At 40.3% G+C, this 16883-nt stretch overlaps 2 protein-coding genes across 2 annotated transcripts; one reads left to right on the top strand and one right to left on the bottom strand.

Moving 5' to 3' along the window:
* Nucleotides 1-3530: 3530 nt before the first annotated feature.
* Nucleotides 3531-5997, bottom strand: BGZ61DRAFT_435800 (major facilitator superfamily domain-containing protein; the record flags this gene model as incomplete). Its single annotated transcript, XM_046244001.1, has 7 exons — nt 5881-5997; nt 5303-5822; nt 4967-5237; nt 4939-4943; nt 4119-4883; nt 3998-4030; nt 3531-3829 (listed from the first exon to the last, which is right to left on the bottom strand). Exons 2-7 carry the CDS (start codon nt 5703-5705, stop codon nt 3531-3533), a joined length of 1776 nt encoding a protein of 591 aa, XP_046093716.1. The 5' UTR covers nt 5706-5822; nt 5881-5997.
* An 8282-nt stretch (nt 5998-14279) lies between these two features.
* Nucleotides 14280-15494, top strand: BGZ61DRAFT_229192 (Alpha/Beta hydrolase protein). The gene has a single exon (XM_046238200.1). The coding sequence runs from the start codon at nt 14443-14445 to the stop codon at nt 15385-15387; it is 945 nt and encodes a 314-aa protein (XP_046093715.1). The 5' UTR covers nt 14280-14442; the 3' UTR covers nt 15388-15494.
* The last annotated feature ends 1389 nt before the right edge of the window (nt 15495-16883 follow it).

Here is a 16883-nt window from a genome sequence, read left to right as displayed (position 1 = left end):
AATAACCTTATTATTTAGCTACTATTTCTTCTAGTATTGGGTATAGTTCTTATTATTTATTTCTACTATTTAAGATTACTATATAGCGTTAATTTATCTAATGATATTAAGTAAGATTATAAAAAAACTAAATAAAAATATCTTATATTAAAGTTTTAAAATAACTTCTTAAAAATAATTATATAAAATCTTAGAAAAATAATATTCTATTATTATACTATAGTAAATATATAAGTAAATTTTAGTTAATATTAATTAGATTTTAATAGTTTTTATAAAAAGTTAAAAATAGTATTTTATATAGAATTTAAAAATAGCTTATTTACTTAAGTAGCTTATTTACTTAAGTAGCTTACTTACTTAAGTAGCTTATTTACTTAAGTAGCTTACTTACTTAAGTAGCTTACTTACTTATAAATTATATTATATATTAATAATTTCTTTATAATTTACCTACTTAAATTTATATTAATAAAATTATAATAGAAAAAATAAAAACTTAGTAATTAGTAGTATAAAATAGGTTAAAAGTATAGCTTTCTATTAATAGTAAATAGTATATCTACTTTTAATAGATAGATATAAACCTCTGTTTAATTTTATTGCTAAATTATATAGGTTCTTTTTTTTAATTTTAATAGCTATCTTATTTTTATAAATTAGAATATTTACTAGTATAAAATCAGGTTTTATAACTTAAAGACTTCTATTTATATTAATATCTAGCCTCTAATAGCACTTCTTATTTACTCTTAGAGCTTTACTAATATATTAATCCAGTTATTACTACTTTATCTTAACTCTATTTAAGTATTTAAAGAGAACTTAGCAGATTTAAAATAGTTAAAATAGCAATAACACCTAAAATACTACTTATATATAGCTAATATTATATGTTAGATTATATAAGAAACTTGAAACTGTATTTCTTATAATATATAGAGCTGAGGTTATAGATATTTATAATTTTATAATAACTGCTATTAGAGTTAATTATAAAACAGCCTTAAGTATAACTAGCTATTACTTTAAAGCTAGTATTCTTAGAAACTACTATTAAATTGTTAATTTAACCTTCTATAGAAACTATACCTTAGGCCTCGGCTGCCTATATTATCTATTTATATACCTTTATCTTTACTAAACTAGGTTCTATTTTAGCTACTAAATTATAATAATCCAAGAGTTATTTACTAGAAATATATTATAGTAAGAGATACTTAATATAAAGCTTAGCCTTTTAAAATCTATATAAATAATCTACTATATTAAAAAGTAATAGATTTACTATTATAATATAAGAAAAAAAGCTATAAATAATATCTAGATTATAAATAGATAAGTAAATATTATATAACTTTAATAGGCTTAAGAGACTGGAAAAAAGAAGAGATAATAGCTTACTTAGACTGAGATAAGTTAGAAAATAATTATATTAATACTTAAGTGGCTCTGGAGTCGGAAAACAGTCTATCTAATAGAAGAGGTATAGGCAAGTTTTGGAGGAGGGCCGAGCAAGACAGTGAGGAATAACAAGCTCTTTATTCAGCTAGAGAGAAGGATGATGATTGTATCGTAGTTCAGTTATAGAGATTAATATATTCGATGAAGGTCCAGCGAACGCGACGCGTTGAGCGTTCCAATAACAGAAGGCTCTTACCCTATTGGGCCCTTAGATGAGGGGAGCTCAGTGGTGGACGAAGCAGAGGCTGCAGAGCCCCCGCACGGTCGCTAGAAGCATTGGAAGAGAGAAAGGACTTTTGCAGCATTGCAGGGCTGATTGAAGCAAGACACGGACTTATTGCAGACGTGCACAACAGAAATTAGGGGTATTCTCTGCTGAAGGGCCTTGGACTGGGCTATACCTTAACGGGATTAATGTTCTTCCGACGTATTTCCATACGTATAGAATACAAGTATCTCGTATGGTATATAGTTAATCCATACGTTTATGGATAGAAACCCTGCGTGCCTTAGCAAATGAATATTACCAATTCCTCAGTGTTGCTAAGGTGCGGGGTTTGCACAGGCCACTTTTACTTACAACAGCCTTTAGCGCCCATCTGGGCACTAACAGGCATACAATCTGAGGAATTAAGAGAGTTGGCCTCACCTTGTGTTGCTCGTGCCAGGCCCAAGATAGCTTCAGAACCAAGCTATCAAAGGGCATCAGGACTCGCGAGATATAACCTGATCAATGGCAGCCAGCTATAGTAGTTTTTCTCTGTTCGTGGGTTTTCCCGCTGTTGCGATCTATATATATAACTCCTTAATTACTGGGGGATCGGAAGGCTAGATGACTAACCCTTTGGGATATAAGAAGGTTCTTCTGGGTCTCTGGCTGGTATGCGGATGCAGGAGAATTCCGGCTGGTTTTATCCGAATTGCGGTACTGTTGCGGGCATGTGGTATAGCCAGCGCAGAGGGATGCCGCCGCCCCTAGCCCCCGCTGACGGGGGCCGGGCTCGAACTATCACAGGCCTTGAGCCGCTGAATTGCTAGATGGCTAAGGATGGTGGAAGCTGTGGGTGGAAATCATGTTGAGCTAGCCTAGCACGTCCTTTTACTCCATGAGGTCTAGTGGGCTTATGTACCTTGCCCTCAGGACGGAAATGAATCAAACAAGCAAACAAACAAACAAGACAGCAGGCACCGCTTCAGCCGCCGTAGATAAGACTCTGAATACTTGGAGAATAGCCTTCAAGTTCGCTTGCTAATAATACAAACCCCACGAGACCCGCGGAAAGATTGAAAACGAAGATATATTAGCAGAAATTGGACGCTGTATGGGCTTTTACGAGATTATGATAAAGCTTGGGAAATGGATATATACAATAGCAACTAGTGCCCTATTGATTGTAAGCTACCGGGCGTAATAAATTGTGTATGTGTGCGTGTGTGTGTACCGTATTTCGCGATTGTATTCCGCACATGCTGAAACCGGCCCCAAATAATATTAGGATCTTCGTATTGGGCTATCTGATAGCTAATTCTACGCGTAAAACGCGTCTTGAGCTCTGGTTGTCGCTTGACGAAGTTTGAGGCTCAGTACTTCCCGACTGGAGGCGTGTCGCGGTCGGCGAGCAGTCGATTGGCTATATCTTCCATATCGCAAAGCCAGGGAGGAAATGATCGCGCATCTAAGTCGAGGACATTCTCAACAATCGTCTTCTCCTCTAGATCCGTAAGTTTACGCGAATTAGGCATGGTATCGCGTCGAGAAGTTATTCCCTTGAGATGAGTGCTGAGCGTTGAATGAGTGATATCGTAGATCTTAGCAGCTGCTCGTGCGCTTAGCTGGGGGTCTTTTTGGATAGCTTCGATAGCCAGGACCATTCGATCCTCTTTGCTAAGAGTTTCCATAGTTTTTTGTGGAGGAATAGCAGATTGAAAGTAAAATATGTCATGGGTACGGGCGGGTGGCCAGCTCGCTTATGAAGTGTGTTATAAAGTAAGATACTGCAACCCCCCCTTTAAAGCCCTATTATGTTCCCTTAAACACTCTAAATTGTCTTCCCCGTCTCATTCTCTTAAGGGGTCTCTTGGGAGGGTCCTAAAGGCGCACTACCAGTTAAGTTATTCATTTTCAACCTGGACCATCTCGTCCCTAAGCTCACTATAAATGCAACACCAGTAGCAGCAATGACGAGGGCGAACGCAACTTTTAGTCCATCCATATAAGTTCGAATTACCAATGGTATGATGTTTTTATCAAAAACTTGCCGGATTTCAGTTGCGCCGGTTTGGACGAGTTGCGACTGTGAGACCTGAGGTGCCATCTCGCGCATCTCCTTAAGCATGGTTTGGAGAAAACTGGTTTGGGCCGCAGCTACAAGAGTCAATGAATGTCTTTATAAGAGATGGGGTAAGCACCGTGAAACAGGAAACTACGCGTAATAGCCCGCATCTGTCGAAACACACGCTTTCGGTGCTGGGGGTCTGTCCCCCTGTTTCTAGAACATATCTAACGGCCATAGAATGATCGACATGAACTTACCGATGAGAAAGGCACATCCGACAGTTTGAAAGACTATTAGAGATTGTTTAGTTGATGTTGAGTTCGATAGTGTGTAACGTATTGGGGGGGCGTTGAGGGAAGAGCGAATAAGGAGACTTACAGAGTAGGATAGCGGTCTTAGAAGCCAAGTCCAGCTCTTTCGATGTTCCCTGGGTGGCAATCATTGGGACTTGGATGCCGGCACCCCAAGCAAGGCCGGCGAGGACCTGGTAGCCGATCCATTTGCCGCTACCGGTTCCGATATCAAGGGTGTAGATCAAGCCCGCTGCGACTGTCGCAATAGCTGCACTCGCAACCAAAATTGGGGCATAAATTCCGGTTTTAGTGATTGAAGCACCAGACACTATGGTAGCGATAGTGACTGCTATGATGAGCGGTAGGTTGCGAACACCAGACATTGTTGGTGAGACACTATGGATAGATTGAAAATAGATGGGAAGATAGTAAATCAAAACGAAATAGCCGCCGGCAAAGAAGAAGGCATACGAAGACGAGATATAGAGCGTCCGGTCCTTAAGGAGGCGAGGTGCGATCATCGACCGCTCGCCCTGGAACCACTCGAGTGCCACAAAGGCCGCAAGGATGAGGCCGGAGCCGGCGAAGAGGCCGATGACCAGGGAGGAGCCCCAAGGGTGCTGGATGCCTCCGTACTGCAGAGCGAGCAGGAACGAGGTAGTAAACCCCATGATAAGTGCCGTGCCAAGAGGGTCCATCTGTAGGAGCTTCTCCCGATATGGTACAGCCGCCGGGACGGCCTGGGGCGGCGTGGAGAAGTAGAACAGTATGATAGCGGCCGAGACGCCTCCAATTGGTAAGTTAATATAGAAACACCATCGCCAGCTCACGTGGTCGGTAAATGCACCACCTGGTTCGGAACGTCAGCCACTGTCTGAAAACGCCAAGTCCAGGAGTTAGGAGACAAAGACTAGAGTCCAAAAATGGATGAACTTGCCTATTAATGGCCCTACAACCGAAGCGATACCATAAGACGCCCCTACAACACCCGTGAGGACTGGGCGCTTCGCCGGACGGGCGCTGAAACCGATGATGATATATGCCCCCGAAGCGATACCAGCGCAGCCGATGCCAGCAATGGCGCGGCCAACAATCAACGTCACACTATTGGGAGCGACTCCACAGATGAGGGAACCGACTTCGAAGATGAAGATGGAGACCAAGAAGCAAATCTTGAGACGGAAGTACTTGTATGCCTTGCCCCCTATTCGGGTGTTAGTCTGGGCCACGAGCAACCGCCCTTCTAATAATCAGGGCAGGCTCACTTACAAGTTGATTGGAAAGCGGCAGTACATACAAAGAAGGTAGCACCATACCAAGAGGCCTCATCGAGGCGATGGAACTCATCTGTAATCCTAGGTATCGCGGTAGCGACGATAGTCGTGTCAAGAATCACGAGGAATACGCTGAGGACTAGGGCGACGACGATGAACCCTAGATGCGCACCCGTCGGATACTCATGACCATCGCCGTCGCCGCCATCGCCCTCGGTGGCAGGTTTCTCGCGTGCCGGGTTGTTGACCTGTGCTTCGCTATCCATGTTTATCGACACGTTATTCCTAGGATGTCTTGCGATGATATCCTCTGTATTTACGGTCGAATGTGTATCCGGCGAATTCTGTTTGGGGTCCTTCTCGGCATGGGCGGCGTGTGTGCCTATTGTAGATTGCATTGTGGGGATACTTCTGTGACGTTTGTGTGTGATGGGTAACTATAGAGTGACCGGTAGAGGGGACGTGGTATTATTGGGGTGATGAGAAAACAGCCGATATAGAGACGACCACTGGGGCTTGGAGGAATTTCAGACCTAGATACGTCGGTATGGGGCTCGTCTATATACCACTTACGAAAACTCGAGAAAGCTTTGCCAATATGCATCGCTAAATCTTAGGAGACGCATCTCTGTCCAGAGCCCTTCGGCAATTTTAAGCTTTCGCTAGGCCTGCGAGTCTGACCAATTTCTTTAATGTACGTATTTGAGTCTCAGACAGTCTCTTATAACTTGCTCCGCGCCTGATCTACGAGCATGTGATGCGGGGTCCTTATAGAGGCGCGGATGCGGAAAAGGCTCCTAGCAGACGCATTGGGTTGGCACTAGAATACGCTTATTGGTAAGTCCAGCATTCGCTGGTGTGGTGAGGTGTACTAATCACACGCGTGGAAAGGGAGAGTTTGTGTTAAGTGACTCATTTGCCCACCAGCCTGGATCAGGCGCCCAATCGCGGTGGTCGTTTCTTAGAAGACATGGAAAGTTTCGAGGATTGAAGGGGGCAGAGGGGCGGGACATAAAGCAATCTGATGGATCCAATACGCCTAGGTCGATCAAGAGATAAGTAGTTGATCAAATGGTCTGATTTCAATTGGTGATCTTTCTTTCTTCTCTTTTCTCCTCCGACCCCCTCCTTTTCTGAGAGGGGCTTTTTCTATCAACCTCGCCACCTATGATGTCAATCTCGCCACCTATGACTAAGATCAGGATATTCACATATCAGAGGATTGCGTCAGATGAGGGTCAATCCAACGCAATCAATAGATCGGCAATTCATCTAGCGAAGTTTTAACGTGGGTAAATTGGTGCAACTGAATTCGCACATGTTTGTCCGAAGTGGATGATAAATCGGAAGGTAAGCAACGATGAAAGGATGTACTTAGCCACCATATTCAAACCCATCGACGGAGAAGAATCGGCACACAGCCTTATCGCACTTTCAGCTTGCCGTATATTTGTGCACTCATGAAGTCTGGTAGTACCTATCCAAGGCGGCTGGGGGAACAGGTCGCGTGAATTTTCAAGGGTTTTAGCCCAGGTGCCTTGTAGTGCAAAATGGGATAAATCGGGAGAATTTCAGATCCGTCGCAGATAGGGAGCCCACTGGTTACCATTTGACCTGAGTCCTAGTTGGGGGAATTATTTATATTGTCAATAGCTTTGATTACTGTAACGTGGTAGGGCGCAAGAGCCTCGCCCAGATAGGAAGCCAACTGATCGTCCCCCTCGCAAATGGGACTCTGCCGTCGTTGATCCATTCACAGAGGAGCAACAAGACTGGTACGTCAGAGATTAGTTGCGAGGGCGCTCACTTTCTCACGTGCAGGAGTCAGGTTTATTTCTAGTCCACGTGGGTGTTTATGTCTTCAGATGGGCTACATGGCATTGAACCGCACTACCTACCTTGCATGCAATGCGGAAGTGAGCCCGGGAAGGCTGACTCTGAACGTCGCGGGCAAGAAAGGGTATTGCTGGTAAGAAACAGCACAATGAAACATGTATGCCTCCCTGAGTCAATTCCGCCGCAAGTAGGGTATTAAGTTTAGATCTTAAATCTCATGAAGAACCTAAGATGAGGTGCATATCATATATTATAGTGAGAAACAGGCCAATCTGCTTTCATGGCGTCTATGCACCCTGCAATCTACTTGCCCTTGACCGTATGGTTGTTTGACTTCGGTTGAGCGGCGCTGTAGTCAAGTGGGCATGAGAGATTTCGTCATAACAGCGTTAGTATTCCGAGACAACTGAACAGACTATTAACCACTCTTGACCCCATTTCTGGGCGCTCGACCTCTCTTACTCCTCTTAGCCCATCTAACTTTCACAAGAATCATGGCAAGTCTAATAGTGAGGCCGCGTGATACATGCTATCGGGACTGGAGTCCTAACTTGCGACCCCTCTGAAGTCTTAGAACTGAGCCTCTAATCAAGTCTTTCTGTCTGTAAATTCCCTTAACGCCTGGCCGTTTCGCATCTATAGGTAATCTACAACGTTCTTACGTCTACGTCAATGATGCGTGATGGCGCGCGGCGCCGCAGCGAATGATGCGGGCAGGTATAACTCAGCTCACCAAGGAAAGCTTCTTTCCCGCGTTTTATACAGCCTACCAAGCTTCTATAAAGAGGAAAACATCCAAGGGGTGTCCGAGGGGCTGGTCTTATCCCCTTTGACCCCGGGACGGTGATTTCTTAGCTTGATATCCGGTTTAAGGCGCCAACACCCCAGAACTCGCGACCTAGCACTGCCCCGGATATCGAAGACGCCAAATAACCCAACTGATGCCTTTTCGCAGACTAATCTTATTAAACATCGAATTTCCTGTTATTAAAATAGTTAGTCATACTTACTTAATATTAAAGGTTATTAAGCAGTAGAATAAAAGTAATAAATTAATATAGTAATAAAAGAGATATTTTTATAAAAAAAATATATAGTTAAGAGGTATATATAAATAAGAGGTAAATAGTATAAGATAACGTACATGATAAGCGAATGTCCCAAACAAGTGAATGTCCCAAAAATCCTAACCTCTAAAGTTAAAACCTCAATAAAACCACAACAATATAATTAATCAATTAAAACTAATCGCTATACTCTTCTCCAGAGGTCTCAATTATAGCCTGACAGGTCCTTGCATTATGACCAGCCTTTCCACATGTTCCACAGCGCCTTTCCCTCGGCGGCGCCGACCTTCGTCGACCACTACTTCTCGATGATTCAGCCACTACCTGCGCATTAACGTCTCTCTGATCTATCTCATCCCTTCCCTCATCTAGAGTCATCTTCCCTCTATTCTGTAGGCGGGTTCTTTTCGCTCTGCGCCGCTTACTAAGGGTCTCATTTGCCTGTTGAAGGATCTGGTTCTCAGACTTCAATAATGCTATCTGATGCATTATTGCCTTTGTTCCCTTAGAAAATGACTCGAGCGCCTCAAGGATAGATGTCGGAGAGCTGCTTTGATGCCTCCTAACTCGTCTTTTGAGGTATTCGGACTGCGAGCTGGCCTCAAGGACTGTCTTTGGGGTCTTCGAGACCCAAGGGTCAGGGAGGCTGACCTCCTCCTCAACCGGTGTTGGAGTCCGTAGCTGCACATCAAGCTTTGATATGACATTTTCTGAGTCTAAAGGAGCAAGTCCGGCCCCTCGAAAACCCCCTTTGATATTGCTCTCCGTCATGGCGGCTTGGTGGGCGGCATAAAAGGCCGGAAAGAACTCAGTCTTTGAAACGTGGGTTATAGAGCATCTAATCAACTGCTCAATTTCTTGACCGTAGGCTTTTTTGAGCGGCCCAAAGCACCCGACATCAAGAGGCTGAAGTAGATGAGACGAATGAGGTGGCATACAAAGTGTAATAATATCGTTCTGTTCACAATATTTCTCAAAGTTGACTGAGTGGTGACTTTCGTGCCCATCGAGGATCAGAAGACGATAGCGACCGGTCGATCGATTCTTTGTGTGCCGGTCAAAGTGCTTGAGCCACTCAAGACCTGTCTCATTGTCGGTCCAGCCATTTTGAGTCGTCGCAATAGCCCAATCGCCCGGGAGGTTGCTTTCCCGGTACCAGCTGGCGAGGTGATATTGGCCCGCAACCACGATAAACGGCTGGATCGCCCAGCCTTCCGCATTAATCGCCTGAATGACTGTAACCCATTCCCGATTTCCAGGCTGGACTGATTTCGGGTTTCCACGCCTATCTGCACCTGTAACGACCATTCCGCTTGCAATTATGCCCATCATAAAGCCGGTCTCATCAAAGTTGTAGATATCGGCTAGGTCGATACCATATTTCGCGATTGTGTTCTCCACAAGCCGGAACCAATTGCGAATAATGGTTGGATCTTCGCATTTGGCCCTCTGATAGTTGTATTTACGAAAAAAACGCGTCTTGAGCTCTGGTTGTCGCCTGACGAAGTTAGAAGCCCAGCGCTTGCCGACAGGTAACGCGTCGCGGTCAGCGAGCAGTCGGTTAGCCATTTCTTCAACACCACGCAGTCGCGGGGGAAACCCTCGCGAATCTAGGTCGAGAATGAATTGAACAATAATCTGTTCCTCTAGATCGGATAGCTTGCGTGACTTAGGGATAATATCGCGTCGAGACTGCATGCCTTTCTGGCGGCGCCCTAGCCTTTTATTGTAGATATGGTAGATTGATGTAGCGCGTCGGATGCTTAATGATGGATTGTTTTGAAGGGCTTGAAGAGTAAGAAGGATATTAGCCTCTTTATTAAATTGAGATATGTTTGGTGGTGGTAAATTAATTGATTAAATGGAAGAAAGAGAGATTGAGGGATTTTTGGGACATTTGCTTGTCTGGGACATTCGCTTATCATGTACGTTAGTAATAAATTTAATATACCTAGGTTAATTAAGAAATAAGTAATTAATTAAATAATCTGATTTTAATTAATAATTATATTAATAATCTTCTTTTTTTATGTTTTTTTTTAAGAGAGGCTTTTTTTATTAATCTTACTACCTATAATATTAATCTTAGTACTTATAACTAAAATTAGAATATTAATATATTAAAGAATTATATTAAATAAGAGTTAATTTAATATATCCCTTTAGCTAAAGTTAAATTAGATAAAGCTATTATTACCTTTTTAAATTAACTTTTAAATTACTCTTAAAGTTTTTTTTTTTAGTTTTTATAGTTTTTTTTACTCTAGCTAATTTAAGATATTAACTAAATTTAGCTATTATATAATTTTTTAAAATAATAAGTTATTAATAATTTTTATAAATTTATTTATAATTATTTTTATTAAAAGTTATAAGATAGTAAAAAAATAAAATAAATTATAAATAAAGAGATATTCTTATAAAGAATATAAAGATAAGAAATAAGATAAAGATAAGGGATAATAGTATATAAAATAGTATAATATAGTATATATTAATAGTATATATAGATAAAAATAGAAGAAATATTCTCTAAGAAAAGCTCTTTTTTTATAGATAAATATAGCCAGTAGATATATAGATATTAGGATAGAAATAATACTATTAAAAAGCCCAGAAATTCAGCTTTAAGATAGTATTAAATATATCTCTCTATATTCCCTAATTACTAAGTAATCTTAATTTCAAATTACAGAGGAATTAAAAACCTATACTTATAAATTAAAATACTTAATTTCTAAGCTTAAATAGATTAATAAGCTAATTTGGATAAATTAATTATATAGTATAAATAGTGTTATTAGTATTATATTTTAATACTATATTATAAGATTTTTTCTAGAATTTTTAAGCTTATATTTAAGCTTATATTTTAACTATTAGAAGTTATATAATTATAGATTTATATATTTATTAGACTTTAATAGTCTTTTTAAATATATAAGGGATATTTAACTTCTTTTTATAGCTTTATTATTTTTATTATTTTTATTATTATTTTTTATAATCTTATAATATTTAAAGAGAAAAATAACTCCTTATATTTTTATTATATTTTAAAAGGAAAAAAATAAACCTTTTTTCTTTCTTATTTATATTTTATATTTTTAAGAGAAAATTATTATTTATAAAAACTCTTTTATTTTATAATTATTTAAGAGAAAATATTTTATATAGTATTTTTATTTAAAAATTCTTTTTAAGAAAAAACTAATTATAAATAGATAAAAAACTCTTTATTATATATTTATTTAATTTCTTTATAATCTTCTAAAGATAGATAATTTCTTAACCTTAAGAATTCTATAAATTCTAGGCTTTTAGTAAAGAAATCTACTAACGTGTTTAATAAGCGAGTGAGACAGACAAGCGAGTGAGACATGAATACTGTACACTAAAAAGAGCTAAATCTTAAATTCTTAAAACTAGCTATCTAATTATTAAAAATAAACTAAAAATAGATTTGATTATTTAATTAAAAGAAAAACTATATAATATTTTTTTTATATTTTTAAAAAAATTTGTTTATATAGAAATAGCTAAGTATACAGTGCGAATAAGAATTTCTAATATAGCTTATTAAGAAATTTTTAAAAAAATCTAAGAAAATTTATATTTATTTTTTAATCTATAATAAAACTATTTCTATAATATTAGCTATTTTACTCTTAGTTTGAATTTTAGAGAATTTCTTAAAGATATTTTTATTTAAAGTATAAATACTAGGAAATTTTAAAGTGTCTCACTTACTTGTCTGTCTTACTTGCTTGTTAAATACGTTATCTATTATTATTATTATAAGTAGAAGAGGCTATAAATATAATAAGTAGATTAATAATAGGTAGGATTTATTTTATATTAGCTAAAAATATTAATTAACTGCTATTATATATATTTATAATAATAATTTACTAGTTATTAAAAGAAATATTAATAGAATTAATATATTTTAAATAACTTATTAATTAATAAATTTTATTAGTATATAAGGTAATAGTAAAAATATTAATATTATATAACTTAATTAAATACTTAATATATATAACTTTTAAGTTATAGCTACTAAACTTATATATCTTTTTAATAGTAATAATATTAATTTAAATTTACAGCTTACTATTTTTAGCAGTAATTATACTATTATAATTTAAATTAAATAGAATATTAATATATATTAAGTTATATTAAGGTATTTATAGAGTTTCTATTATAGAAGTCTTATTAAAGCTTAGCTAGCTAATAAAAATAGTCTATTTAATACTACTTAAATAACTCCAGCTTAAATAAATATTATTAAAATATATATACAATTTATAAATAAATTTACTTACTTTAATACTATTTACTATAATTTACTAATATATTAAATAAATATAAACCAGATTAGATATATACTTATTATTAATAAACTTAATACTATTATAATTAATAATATAACTTTTAATAAAAATTTAAATACTATTTTTAAAAACTTATAAATATTCTAGTTAATCTTTCTTATTAAACTTACTATTCTCTTTAAATATACTATAAGTAATATACTTCTATAAATTTCTATTATTAAAGTTAGAGCTATTAGCTTTAATTAAAACTAGATATATACTATTATAGATACTATCCAGATTAGATTCCTCTAAAATACCAGTAAAGTCCATACCAGCTCAGATCCCCAACCCGTCCGGGGTAAAACCTCCTCCGGGCAAGTTTGTAGTCTGATAGACGCAGCCTGTACAGTGCGGGTTTATCTTATCGTTGCAAGCACTGATTTCATAGCTATTAATGGCTGGAGGGATGCTAAGCTCGGTGACTCTGATCGTCTCTGGATCTGGTGGGGTGGGTGTGCAATTGTAGCTACAAGAGCTCCACGCAACAATGGCAGAGCCAATGCCGCAGAGGCAATGATAGGCAGCATCCTGGTTGACAGTTTGGAGGTAATCTGGGAAAGAATGGAACAGTATGGTAGCGAGCTTCACTTCTGAACCAGAATAGCTTTGCACGACAAGCTTGTGTCTCTAATTAATTAAATGTAGAACTGGGCTTCCTATTTGTAGCCTGAGCCGCGACAGGCCTACAGTCTACGCTTAGGCGGAAATTGCACCACGAACCAAGTGAGCCATTTCATGCTGCGGACAGGGCGTCACGCGCAGGTGGCTGTTTAGATGCTGCCAAACCTTACCGTTGAGTCCGAAAAGTGAGCTTTCAAGACACATGCCGAGCTTGGCCAACCGGATAGAGTAACAGCTACCGATGTGATCTTGGAGCAATATTCAAGCTGAAGAGCTCATGTGGGTTTTTTGACAATCCGGGGAAAGCTGCCAAGTTACGAACTACCGGTAGTAGTTTATGATCTAACCAGAAATAGAGACGAAAAGTTCCATACGCCATCTCCCATTCAGACACGGTCCAGGTTCGCAGCACGCAAGGGTATCAAGAGTCCAAGACTGCGGAGGCAGGGCCACTGTAGCTGTACATCTGGGGAGATCGACGCCTACTAACGCGTGGCAACATGGCATGACCTTCTTTCGGGCATTATGGGGAGCGGAGAACCTGGGGATGAGGGCGGATCCCATCGTCCCCGCGCCATGTATGATGGATGGAGGATAGCGAGGCAATATTTCGTGCAACATCACGTCGGAAAACGATGCGGTATTGGGAAGCATTCCAGGTGGAGAAGGATCGAGATCTCGGGCTTCTCTGGACACCAGGGGGTGTGACATAACTCGGAGTCGGAAAACTCGGCGGGGCTGGAAGGAATTGGAGGTGGAGTGAAACCAAGGACTCCTGGGACTCTGCAGGCATGGGACGAACCTGTGAGGTAGTATTAGACGTGGGTAGAGGTGAGTTCGAGTCTGCGTCGGAAAGCGTGGCGGATTTGCAGGGATCCGAGTGGTTTTCACAGTTTGTCAACATATCGCACTTCGGTCTAAATGCAGCCGAAGAACAAATCGGAACCTCCGAACTTGGTTGAAGCGGGTCGCGAATCGGGTTGCATTTCGTCTCCAATTGGAGGACCAAGACGTCCAGTCCAGCATTTTGCGGGGTGACTCCATGACTTTCTCACCCGTCGCTGTTTTTATTGTGCCAAAGACGAACGTCTCTTGCGAGATGCCTATACCCCCCCTTATATTGCACGACACTTCTCCTCTCTTGATGGACGTTTCCAGAATACTATAATACAGGGAACAAGTCCAAGACACGATACATTTTGAAGCATATCACCGACTTATGAGCCATGTCAGCGCTTGCCCCAGACGCCATCGAAGTCGACCTTGAGTCGCCCCGTTTTCGGGATGTGCGTGACACAATCGCAATCCCCGTCTTAACCCAGGAGTTTTCAGCGTACTGGCTTCGTAGAAGGCATGCGAAGCCACCTGCTGAGGCTGCCATACAGACCAAAACGCTGCTCTGGATCCACGGAGGCGGCTACTGCATGGGCACGCCATTCTGGATGTTTTCTACGCTGTTCAGGTTGACTGAGCTCATGTCTAACCGGCACGTCTACCTTGACATCCTATCGATCGACTACACACTCGCGCCCAAAGCTGTATTGCCGCATCAGCAGAACGAAGCGGTTGCTGCATATCGCTACCTCATCGAGAAGGAAAAGATCAGTCCAGACCACATCATCGTGGGCGGCGAATCAGCCGGTGGCCATCTCGCTGTGGCATGTCTACTTGGAATAGCCCTCCAACGTCTGCCTCGACCAGCCGCGTCGATTCTGCTGTGCCCCTGGGTCAACCTGACCAACACAGGAGCTTCCTTTGAACGCAATAAGAACCTCGATTTCACCGACAAGCCGCGATTGGATGCCGCAGCAGCGCTGGTCCTAGGATGGCCCGACAATCACACCGGCGACGACCTCGCCAATTTGAGCGCACGCGAGGGGAGAGGCTGGAGATGGGGAGACGTGCTGCCTGCGCGTACTTGGGTGAACGTGGGGACGTACGATCTCTTCTTTGACGACATTGTGGCTTTCTGTGATAACGCAGTAGCGGAAGGTGCGAAGCTCGAGTTTGAGGCTTCAAAGGAAAAGACGCATGGCTGGCAGGCTCGGGCTGATCATGAGGCGTCTGAGTCGTATTATCAGCTGGAACCGAACGAGGAGGTGCCCGAGGGGATGCTGCCTGGCAGTGTCAATGTCGCGTCTGGCTTACTCAAGGTATTGAAGATAGAGTAGCATCATGTTTGAATCATGTCGTTTGGGCTTTTGGGACAACTTTCGTGTGAGGAACAAGACATAGGTGTTACATCATGCTAGCTAATTTAGATATGTCATAAGTTGCATGCTGGCTCTTTCCATCGTTTCTGATACTGACCCTGTGAGTTATGTAACTAAGACCTCTGCCCTTCAGGTCCGCGCCTTGCTAGGTGCACTATGTTGGATTCTACTATTATGTCATTCCTTGATCATATAATGTACCTCAAACGACACTGAAATTCAATCTTTATATGGAAATCTTCACCCGCTGAGAAAGTTCCTTTGATTTCGTACAAAAGTGGGAGTAAGAATAGATAATATAGTGAGTCCTCTCGTACGGAGTCACAACTCTGTCCTTTTACCAAAATAGTCGCTGCACCTGTTAACTCAAGCTCCACTGCGTAATACAGCGGACCAGGTAAGGTGGATTCAGTCCCAAGTTTCTAAAGTCCAGCATTCTGTTCATCGTACCATGCCCTCGAGTTTGATCGTGCAAGAGGCTGCCTCAGAAGCTGGATATTAGGAAACATCTCGATCCTTAAGCCCGATCCATTAACAAAAGCAGCTATTATGCTATCCTTCTGGCGGCTGTGGACGGATAATGATGTCCCCAGTTTGCTGCTATACTGGCAATACTTTACTCTGGAGGAGATAATAAATCAGCTTTATTTATTGGGAATTGATAGAGACGCATGACGCTTTTGATATAGACGTATGACTCTTACAGACGCATGACTTTCTAGAGCTGCGATTGGCTAACGTTAAAATTGTTGGTGCACCTGGATTCTGCCGCCCACACTCTAAGTACCTTCAGCTAATGGCTATAATATCTCCATATTCCCACTACAGCATGCATCTTAGTGGGAAGTTAAAATAAATCCACACACGCCAGGCTGGCGCTACAAGGAAGTAAGCCGAGTAGCACACAGGCCAGTGTTCGGGTCAGTAAATTAGCCAGCGGTCGGAGGTTGCAACCGATCATCCGAAGAACGAGCAGTCAATGGGAGCTAGCTGACAGCGATAAGGATACTCTTCCGTGCATAGTGGTCAGGAGGTAGAATATAGGGAATCTTTCAATTAATACAAGACCTCTTTATGTTATCTTATTGCGGTGCAGAGCGCTGGGAAGACTTAAAGTGAGAATACAGCTGTGTTAGGACCGTTGGTTATATTATATTTGCCAAAAAGTATTTTTAGATAAGGCTGTAACTGGCTAATTGCAGCTCTAGAAAGTTATATGTCTGTAAGAGTTATATATCCATATTAAAAGCGTTATGTGTTTCTATTAATTCCCTATTTATTTTTAGTATATAATATAGATAGTAGGTTAAGTATTACAGCTGAGATATTTTTATTGCCTATAGTTTTAGACTGGAGATAGAAATATAAGATTAAATATATAATTCTTATAATTAGTATACTTAATATCTATATTTATCTGCAGTCTATAGAGATTTATTTAGAGTATATTTTTT

The sequence above is a fragment of the Ilyonectria robusta genome (genome assembly GCF_021365365.1).
Source record: "Ilyonectria robusta strain PMI_751 chromosome Unknown BGZ61scaffold_81, whole genome shotgun sequence".
NCBI lineage: Eukaryota > Fungi > Ascomycota > Sordariomycetes > Hypocreales > Nectriaceae > Ilyonectria > Ilyonectria robusta.
The sequence above is the reverse complement of the archived record's forward strand: the minus strand, read 5'-3'. Positions and strand labels throughout refer to the sequence as shown.